The sequence below is a fragment of the Seriola aureovittata genome, chromosome 9, assembly GCF_021018895.1.
Source record: "Seriola aureovittata isolate HTS-2021-v1 ecotype China chromosome 9, ASM2101889v1, whole genome shotgun sequence".
NCBI lineage: Eukaryota > Metazoa > Chordata > Actinopteri > Carangiformes > Carangidae > Seriola > Seriola aureovittata.
This window is the reverse complement of record NC_079372.1, coordinates 21,864,860-21,875,623: the sequence shown is the minus strand read 5'-3', so window position 1 is coordinate 21,875,623 and position 10,764 is coordinate 21,864,860. Positions and strand designations below refer to the sequence as shown.

The 10,764-nt window shown below is 40.6% G+C and overlaps 1 protein-coding gene across 1 annotated transcript; it reads right to left on the bottom strand.

Annotated features, from left to right (window-relative positions):
• Positions 1–163: 163 nt before the first annotated feature.
• LOC130174501 (tumor necrosis factor receptor superfamily member 14-like) lies at positions 164–5,638 on the bottom strand. The gene is made up of 7 exons (XM_056384349.1): positions 5,512–5,638; positions 5,134–5,408; positions 4,112–4,251; positions 1,900–1,993; positions 1,425–1,550; positions 933–1,088; positions 164–778 (listed from the first exon to the last, which is right to left on the bottom strand). Exons 2-7 carry the CDS (start codon positions 5,150–5,152, stop codon positions 720–722), a joined length of 594 nt encoding a protein of 197 aa, XP_056240324.1. The 5' UTR covers positions 5,153–5,408; positions 5,512–5,638; the 3' UTR covers positions 164–719.
• Positions 5,639–10,764: the final 5,126 nt, after the last annotated feature.

Here is a 10,764-nt window from a genome sequence, read left to right as displayed (position 1 = left end):
TAATATTTAAAGTTTGATGAAATGTTGTAGTGCAGCTCTTTTCTCATAAGAGCAGAACAAGATGGATTTTAATTCACTATAAAGGAGAAATCACATCAGCTTCATAAACAAACCAGCTACTGTTTGACACAACACTCAAACTATCCAAATGTTATTAGCTTCAGTGCTTCATGCAAATACGTTTTGGCACCATGTCCTATCTGATCAGTGGTTTGGGCGGCAGCAGGCAGATATCAGTGAGCAGGGGACACCAACAGCTACCAGACCATCCGCATCAAGAAGCATGAGTCTGGTGTAGCTGTGTCTTGGCAGATTGGTAGATTGTGGCACAGAGAATAAAATCCAATGTTTCACAGCTGCTACCAGCATTTTCAATGGCCTCAAACAAACAGAGAAGGTCAGGCATGTCTTTTTTGAAAACGACAAAACAGTCACCACCCTCAGGATTTGGTTTCTCCAAGTGTTTCTGCTATAAATCGGCCATATTTTTACTTACTAGTTTTTTGTTCGGCCTCTCCAACTACGTTTTCAGTTTTTAATCTTTTTACCACTACTTTGAACATTATCACTGGCACTGTGTTGGTCTGCCCAGAGGGTCCAATGGTTCCACACAAAATCCAGCTGGAGCATTTGTCTGAATTTGAGCGTCTGTTCAGCTCATTTCAGCGCTGACTAACCATCGGCACTATGGGTGAGATTTACCAAGCCACAGCAGTAAGCTACAGCCTGAGGTTGGCCTGGCTGTGTGGAATAAGAAACCAAGTCTCCAGAGAGAAGCCTGAGAGAGGAGATGTAAAACTACATTGATTTTTTGGTTCTTAAAAGCAAAAATATATCTTCTTATTGATTCAACACTTCAGGTAAAACTGTAAAACATGGGACCTTAAAATTAATTTACAGTATGATTTTAAAGTCAGAACAAGAAAACCAACCTGTTTGACTGATGTATTGTCCTGGTTGACATCTTGTGTGTTTCTCTGCTGCCACACAGCTGTTCTTTGTCAAGTCAGTACAGTAGAATCCTTCCTGTGCTTCACAAACTGCATCTAATATTGTTGTACATGAACTCTTTATCCTCAGACCAGAACCTGTCAACACATACAGAGGTTATGGAGATACAAAACTTCTATTCTGTTTCACTACTAGGGAAAGAGTTTCCCCCAATCTATGAATTCATTTTATTGCAGCAGGAAAAGGGAGAAATGGAGGGTAGTATTCTGCAAGGAGAGATCAATTATATCATTACTGCAAGTCCTACTGATAAAATGATTCAAACTCAATGAGTCTGCATCTTCACAGTGACACTGTCAAACCAATCTTAGACAGTTGTCTCAGGTCTTGCAGTAATATTACTACTTACTGATTTTGATCAGGTTCAGACACAAGTTTCTATTAACAAAGAGAAAATATTAACAGAAATCTACCTGGATCACAGTTTGAGCAGGGAAAACACTGTTTAAGTCCAGTGGGTTGATTCACAAATGTTCCTTCTATGCAGGGCAGACAGGAGGTACTCCTGAACTCTGTGCAATCTGTTTTAACTCTACTTCCTGTTGAAAAGAAAACCAACAATTTAATTTCATGCAGTATTTTTCTATAGAATGAAAATGTGTTAATCTTGAAGGTAAAGTTAATCAAAGTGACACTGATGTCTACGACAGTTTCATTCTTATTACAAACATCAGATGAATCCAAATTTAAAAACTAAATCCAGCCCAGTTCTTCACTGATACGTTTCACTTTCACATGAACAACACCAACCCCAGGAGACAGACTGACTCCACTGTTCTACACACAAGTGGTTGATTCTGGTGAGTGTGGTTGACACCTGGCAGCACAACAAAGTCTCTAAATGTAACTAACAGTGAAATGTCCCTTAATCATTCAGTTGGATCTTACCAGGTGGACACATAGGACAGCATTCATTTCCTGTCTGATACTCTGCTGGATGACATGTCAGGGTATTTCCTCTGAAGACTCTGATCATAAGTATCTGTGAAGATAAGAAAGTTTTTTTATCAGTGAAGCCTGGTTGTTCAGACCTGGCAATAACATGTGTCTCGAGTGACACTTGTGATCAGATCTCACTTCTCTTCTTTACATGCAAATAAAAACACTACTGTATAACAAAAATAACACAGTTGTAATTATAGATGATCACGTCTTCAATTGTTTTAAATATAACCAGTTTCAAAGCTGCTGACCTTTGTTCAAAGTTAAATGCTTCACAATACACTGTAAAACTGCTACAGGAAGTTCATAAATATCTGATCTTTGTTCTTAATGATTTACATTCACTAATTTAGCAGATGCTTTCACCCAAAGCGACTCACAAGTGAGAGACATCACTAAAGCGTCAGTGCAGTAGGAGACCTTGTTGTAAGTAAGTACCAAGTGCTACATCTATTTAATAAGTGCAAGGAGATCAAGTAAAGAAGTGATGAGTCTTCAAGAGATTCTTGAAGATAAATAATCATTATCATGAACTATTTTAACACCAACATACTGAGGATTTGTTCATGTGTATTTATCACTTGTTAGATGTTTGTTACTCACTGTTAAATTGAGGAGAGCTCTCATAAGGATAACCTCTATTTCTATTTATGAAGAGCAAAGAAGAAAGGAGCATGGACTCATGTTCAAAAGGCCTGTTCTAGGGAAGACTGTCATGTGACCCACATGACTCAGTAATGTTATGGGACTAAAAAGGCAGATATGTGGCTCTACTGAATTTATTTTAATCATTATATTTCATTATTGTCCATCATTGACCACACCCTAAATTAAAGTTCCTCAGTTAAACTGGTATTTCTTATCATTTAACCTCCACATGTGATTTAAAATATGCAGCTCGTGACAGTTGTTGAGTCACATTTGTGTCAGAGGGGAGTATGTGCATAAACTGGGACACAATGTAGAGTTTAAATTCATTTACAGAAACCTGCTGGAGAGTCTGCATCTGTTTATGTGGAGGCAGACCAGTGATTCACATTTAGATATTTTTATATTACTTTCTTCTTTGACTTAAAACTGCTGATAAATGTGATTTAAAGTGCAGATTACTTGAATTCTGCTGGAATTCTGACCTGCACACACTGAGGAAAACGACTCTCCATAGAGAGTAGTTTGAGAATACAAAGCTGTAATACAGCTGACTCTTCTGCTCACAAACATCACATGACTCTAAAACAGGAGGTGAAACTTCTGTTGTTTTTGGCTTCTTATGTCCAGTTCCCCTCGCACTCGCCACAGCTGTTCACTCTTATGTTTTGTCTTCATTATAGTCACAGTGAGAGAGTGACAGTAAAGTTAGACAGAGAGAGAGAGAGGGGTGACAGCAGCAAAGGGCCACGGGTCAGATTCAAACCCGGGGTGCTGCAGTAAGGACTAGTTTGCAACATCACGCTCTACCATGTCAGCAACCTAAGCTCCGCCCCCAGCTTTTTCTCTGGACCCCGAAATGATCATATGAGTGACAGAGAGAGAAAAGAGTCAGAAAAGAAAAAGGTTTAAATAATCAATAATGTTGGAGAGGAGCAGCAGTGTGATGTATAATATACTTCCCAACAAGCTCCCTGTAATCACAATCGCTTTATTCACCAAATGTACACAGGAATTTCATTCATTCATTTTCTACCGCTTATCCTCTAGTAGGGTCGCGGGGGGGCTGGAGCCTATCCCAGCATCTTTTCGGGCGAGAGGCGGGGTACACCCTGGACAGGTCGCCAGTCCATCGCAGGGCAAACACCTAGAGACAGACAACCATTCACACTCACAGCCACACCTATGGTCAATTTAGAGTATCCAATCAGCCTAGTCCCCATTTTGCATGTCTTTGGACTGTGGGAGGAAGCCGGAGTACCCGGAGAGAACCCACACTGGCATCTTGCTGTGAGGCGACAGCGCTAACCACTGTACCACCGTGCAGCCTACACAGGAATTTGACTTGGTGATTAAAGTGCAGGAAGCCAGGATCAAGCAAAAACACACAACATAAAATGTAAGTTAAGAATGAAGTTACAAGAAATAAGAAATAAAAATAGAGGGATGACATTAGCACAGTTTAGTGCAGATCAATAAATACAAATGTTCCTGCAATAAACAACTTTACCAACAAAGATGCAGCTGTGTAATGATTTCTTCTAGAAGTCATCTCAAACAGCAGGTCGGCAGGTTTCAGGGTATGAAGACACCATCTCTCTGTGATCTGGGATGAGGTGAGTTTTAACGTCCAAAATAAGAGAAGAACATCTGGAAACAAAAAGTAAATCATGTAAAAACTGCACTGACCAGCAGGTAACCTGGTTACTGTGGAGAAGAGTAACCTGGTTAACAGCTGTACATTTCTGCTGGTTACTGGAGCTGTTTCTGTTCAGTTTTAAACAGTCAGATGCAGAAGTGATTTAAAGAAGTTTGAGCCTTTGTTTTACTTTCCTTTGTTGAAATAAGAGGATCTGGTGCTGGACTCTGCTCAGGTTTTAAAGTTCATTGCTCTGCTCAAAGTCTGTTTCCAGATCAGCTCAGACTAGTTATGGTATGTGAGAACAAGTTTTACAAGATTGTATGAACATGATAAGTGGAACATGAAGCATCGTCTTATAAAAGTTCAACTACAAGTGAAACTGTAAGTTTACAGAACTGAACAACATCTTCGACCTGTTTTACAGTTGCTCTCTTACTTTGAAAACATTATTAACAAAACCAGTTTACACCAAGCTACAACTGAAGGCACTTTATAATCCTACAACAGGGTGAGGCCTCTGTTTCCTGATCGCTAAGATTTCCTGTTTATTTCACCTGAACCATTCTTTGTTAATATTTATGTTTTAGAAGCTTCTTAGCAGTTAAACTGCTCGAGTCTCAGACTTCTATAATATTATAATACTGTTCTATAATATATTATAAAGAAGAGCTCCGCTGCAGCGACTGAGGAAGACCTGAACAACAGACGTCACATACAGACCAAATGTGACCGATGAAGAAACAATATTCAGCTGCGAAGTTTCATGAACCGACACATTAAGAAGCAGCAGGAGTTTTCACTGATACTACAACAATATACTGATCTCAGTTCTTTATCCTGGACTTTAACAAATAACTGATAGAAATTACACAGAAATGACGTGAACTTACCGTCGCTGCTGTGAGACATATCCTCCCACACACTTCCCGGTCACACAGATACGAGCACTTCACGTGGCCTCGGACATATGAGCTTCGCTGGGTTTTTGAAAAGTTAGGAGGCGATATTAAGGACCGTATGAAGGTGCAGATTTCCAGGTACAATGAGACAACAGAAGAAGTCCAATCCAAACAGCTGTGGTTTAGTCCAGTGTTTTAGGTTCATATGAACAGGTGGCAGCTGGTCGAGGCAATGGAGGATGAGAAGAATCGATGCTGGTTTTCATCTAAACAGAAAATATAAACCATGTGTTACAACTACTAACACTTTAACTTTAACATGACAACTCAAGCAAAATACTACAAGGTCTAAAGAACAGAGGAACTCACATTTACACTCAGACAAACATCAGGAGAGAGAGTTCAGGCTGCTGCAGGTTGGTCAAAGAGTTCGAACAAGGACTCAACACTTCAGTCTCACCCTGACACAGCTCCTCCTCTTCCTTCCTTATCACAACTGCAAGATATAAAACCCGCTTTTTTTAACTGTCGTGTCACTGACAATTTTAAATCTCTGTAATAAAAAATCTAAAACAGCACAATATACTCAGATCAAGATTGAGTGTAATGATAAAAGTCCAAAGTGCAGTGAAACAAAGAGGAAGTCTTTGGAAGTTACTATGTCCTAATACTTCTACAGCAGTGGCGATTGCTCTAAGACTGCAAGGGAAGCTCAGCTTCCCCTAAAATGTCAACAAAATAAGTGGTGAAATATGTACTGTTGTGTGAACATTTCATTGACTAAATATGCGCTAGAACTCGTTCATCTTTTGTTCAGAATCAGCTACTTATCAGTAACCGACACGACTTCTTCTCATTCATCCCCGCAGCGCCACAGTGCTTTACACAGTGTAGAGACGCTAGGTAAACCAGTTAATGCAACTTATCTTGGACACTCATTGTACTAGATGCTTCAGTGACGGAGCCCACGCTGCAGGACGAGCAGCACAGGCAGGAGCTGCAGCAGCAAACACATGACAGCATAACCAATGATCCGAGAGGAAAACGTGTATAATCATGCTGCCTGGACATTCCCACAACCAGATATGCAGCAATTCATTCTATAAGCCTATGACTCTCATGCTAACTTTGTGCACGCTGAAGAGGCAAAGATTGTTTATAACACAAACTATGCTCCAGATCATGTGATAGCGTCGACTTTACAGAAGTTACCCTCCAGAGACTGTGAAAGTGACAGCTGTTATTAGCTGTTTATAGATAAACTACAGTTCCCATATTTTCTATAATGAAGGAAAATGTCATCCACTATGTGGCTCACTGATGTATGGACAGTGGTGGACGGCAGTTGGGATGGTACAAAAGATAACTTGGCAGAGTGTAAATACAAGGGAGCTCATGAGTGAATGGGGAGACGGTGAGCAGAAAGGCAGGACAGGCTGGTTACTGCAGGGCAGGTGGTAGGAGCTGGGCCTGAAATGACAAGACAGAGAGTGAAAATGGAAGAGAATGAACTGTGACAGGCTCCATTTCTATTTGCAGTTTGGGTCTTTTGGAGGCTCATATTCCAAAAACCGCTCAGGACCAGACTGCAGTGATTTTGTCATTGATGGCTATGGTCCACATCACAGTTCACAGTTCACCTTTGGCCTTTAAACTAAAAAGAAAATTCACTGAGCATCACAGACATTTCTCTCTAAATTTCTCTCCCTCAGTCTCGAATTCAGGCAAAACATGACTTAAAAAGAAAAAGTGATGAACCTGGCTGGGATGCATTTGTTATTCAATGCTTTTAACTTCAAAAGTCACAGTTGGACATTGAACAACAAGTCCCAGCCAGGTTCATCTCTTATTAGTGTCACCTGGCAACACTTCTGTTATGTTGTGTGTTGCAGCGTATGTGTTATCAAATTGATGATGTTTTCTAAATTTGCATCTCGTTTGTGTCTTTGCAAGTGTTTTCTTAAGTTTCAGTCCGTAACATCAAGTCAGTCTGACAAAACCAAACTTTGCAGTTCAGTTCAGTCCCATCCAAAATGATGTTTACAAATAAAGTTGACAATGACAACAATTTTCCTGATTATGATGCAACAGTAACCACATGACTTACATAACATATATGTAATATATATTGTATGTATGTATCTCTCCGAACCTGTAATTACACACTATATTTCACTGAACAGTTTGAAGGTTTTCTTGTAAAAAGCACTTCAACATGAAACTTTCTGTTTTCAGTTCATTAAACATGAAGGAGAAGTTGGTCAAAAACTTAGAGGTTTGAAACACAAACACTAATATTAAAGTGCATCAACAGCAGAACAAAAGTGTCACAAGCTGTTGGTTTAGAACTTCCTCAGTAGTCAGAACCAGTTTCCTTTTTTCCCTGTTCCGATTATATGTTTCACTTCCTGTATGTTGATGACAGGTCATTTTGTAATAACCACCCTCAAACCTCAGACTACTGTTTTTTATATTTTACTGTGCATCAGGAAAACATTGAAGATCCCTCCAGACATTTTAATTTAAGACGTACAGAAATACTCTGCTTGGAATAATTTGTGTCGGTCCTGGTTTTCCACCAAAAAGTTTAAACCCATCCATCCATCCATCCATCCATCCATTTTCTTCCACTTATCCGTGCTCAGGTCGCGTTGGCAGCAGGCTAAGCACAGGATCACGAGGCGTTCCAGACCGGATGGGATATGTAATCCCTCTAGCGAGTTCTGGGTCTACCCTGGGGTCTCCTCCCAGTTGAACGTTCCAGGAGAACGGCTAAATGAAGGCACCCAGTAGGTGTCCTAATCAAAAGCCTGAAACACCTAAACTGGCTCCTTTTGACGTAAAGGAGCAGCGGCTCTACTCCGGGTGTCCAGGCTCCTCAAGTCTATGGCTGAGCCCATGCAGACACCCTACGGAGGAAACCCGTTTCAGCTATTTGCCATTTCATTCTTTCAGTCACTAGCAGGAGCTCATGACCAAAGGGGAGGGTTGGAATAAAGACTGACTGTTAAATCAAGAGCTTTGTCTTCCAGCTCAGCTTCCTCTTCGCCACGTCTGTCAGTGTCCTGCTACATCCTACCCTCACTCGTGAGCAAGACCATGAGATACTCCTTCACTCGGGGCAACAACACAACAACTCATCCCCAAGTTTGAACATCTTGAAGTTCTTAAGATTACATCTACTCCTTCTGCCTCTTAAACCTCCAGAATTCATGAAAATGCAAATAGTCCATTCTCAGTGAATGTGCACAGGAGGCTTCAACTCTCTCCAACACATGCTGCTTCTATCTGCTCGACTTAATCTCAGACTTGAAATGAGCTGTGAGAAAGTTTCCCTCTTCAGCAGCTGACTGTGAACAGAGCCTCCTAGTGTCAAACTCTGCACATGCACATCCAACACAGTGAAGATCAAACATCCCAGGGAAGTAACAAGAGGACACACCAATGATTCTGATTGGCTTTTTTTTCCTGGAAAGTTTAAACATGGGATATGATGACCAGGCCCCATCGGATTCTTCTCCCCACCCAAAGAAACAAAACCTTTTACTGCAGGCCATAAGCTTTTTATGAATATCAGGTATCTACTGTACAATGATGAAGTCTTGTCAGCCAGTGTGGATATTGAACTGCGTCTATCAACTGTGCAACTGTTAGAGATCGCATCAATCAATTCAAGGAACATGCGTCCATATCAAGCCGGTTAAATTTGAAAAAAGATCTTTTTCTCTCCATTTCAGCCCAACATCAGGACTGAAACAGTGAGGACAGTAGCACGACACTGAACAGAACAGGTGTAACAGGCGGGCACACAGTAACAAGCTGTTACAACAAAACACAGGAAGATGACATAGGAGAGCTGTGTTCGATTCCCACGTGAAAGAAAGTTAATGTTGTTTCTTGTTGTGTGAGCCAAACTGATTGAATGCTGCACGAAGCGGAGGACGTGGGTCAGTTCACGACTTGAAGCGAATGCATCTCCCCCCGCTCCAAATAGAAATTAACTTGAATTCAGTTTCGGTCCGACTGCGCCATCAGGCCGTCTGCATCCCTGTGTCAGGGCAGTCATCCACTTCTCCGGTAATGTACCAAAAAGCTGTTTGCCAACTGTCAAAAGACATCAGAAGAAGAACTTGGTTTTCACGTTGGCACCTGAGGATTTACAGCATCAGGCGTCTAGTGTTGGCAATACAAATACCAGCTGCTGGTCCAGTTCATAGGAGCGTTGTGAAGGATTTTTCACAAATCATGGAGATTCCAACAGACAAATGTCACAATCTTATACAAATTTTGCCTGACAAAACAAGTCAGAAGGTCAGCTGCATGGGCCAAGACTTTGAAATGACACTTCAAGTTGCAGCATCTGACCAGTCTTTCGAAATATCTGCAAGTGAAAGATGAGAAAGGATCAGACCATGAGACCATGAGACCATGAGCCAACAGCCGCAAAGTCCCTCCACCTCAGTCGAACTCACAACATAAATACATAAAACATGAACTCACGTTGTTTTTTTAATTGGCTTTTAAAAGTATTCTCCGTCTGTGGCTCTATATATAGTAATTCATTAGTATGTGAAGTGGCAGTGACTGAGGGCTGAGGATGGATGGGAAGGAGGAAGTTCTACTGTAAAAGAATTATAAAAAAAATTTAAAAAATTCGAAAATTCAAAACTAGCTCAATTTAATGTTTGTGACCTGAGCTGTGAGACATTTCTGGTGAAGTGTAAACTTGCACAACAGTCGTTTGCATCACTCGTAGTCTCAAGTGTCTCTTTAGTACTGGACTCAAACATGTGGAAACTTGATCACTAAATACCAGGAGTGTTGCTAATGTGACACCCCGTCATCTGCTGTGAGTTTTTCTGCAGAGCCCGACTACATTATGGTGTATATGATAGTGAATTTTGTATGAGCACAGCAGCTATAATCTATGATTGATGAATACCATATTGCACCCTTCACATTTGTCTGTACTGTCCAATTAATATCTCACTCATGTTTCTACATGTTAAACTGTGGTAGTGAAGTATACACTGAATATATGCGCACTGATGTCCTTTTCAGTAACACTGGACAGATTCTAATTAAAAGGTCTAGTTATACCACAAGAGCACTGATGTTATCTTGACTTGTTAGCCGAGTGCATGAAATAAAGAATGTACATACAGAATTTATGTTTAATACACTGCACATACTGCACATCTGTATTCTTGATTGGGAAAGAAAAAAGCAAAAATGCATGCAACACTTGATGCTTATGTCAACATGCATATCTGACAGGGAACATTTGCCCTTCTTCTCATAAGATACTAGCTATAAATAAAACCATCATCGTAGTTAACAGTGGGGCAGCTCCCAGTTGTAAAACCACGTCTGGTTTTTGCCCTGTCATGTATTTATTCATTTCTACTTCCTTTTCTGATCATTTCCCATTACCTGACCTTTCTCACCCACCTACATACACCTGTTCCCATTTCCCCATCAGCCCAGCAGAATGAATACTGACCCACTTTCATTCATTCGCTGATTGTCTTTTGTGCTTAAGTCGTAGTGTTACCTGTCTGAACTTTGTAATGACCTCTTCCTGCTTTTTAGACTATTCTTCAGTCTGATGTCTGTTTGGAT

Excerpts from the sequence above, each read along its gene's own strand:
- LOC130174501 (XM_056384349.1), bottom strand. Across the intron at positions 1,994-4,111 it reads ACACAGCTGCATCTTTGTTG|ATACTTATGATCAGAGTCTT; the intron begins GTAAAGTTGTTT and ends TTATCTTCACAG. Across the intron at positions 1,089-1,424 it reads CTGCTCAAACTGTGATCCAG|GTTCTGGTCTGAGGATAAAG; the intron begins GTAGATTTCTGT and ends ATGTGTTGACAG.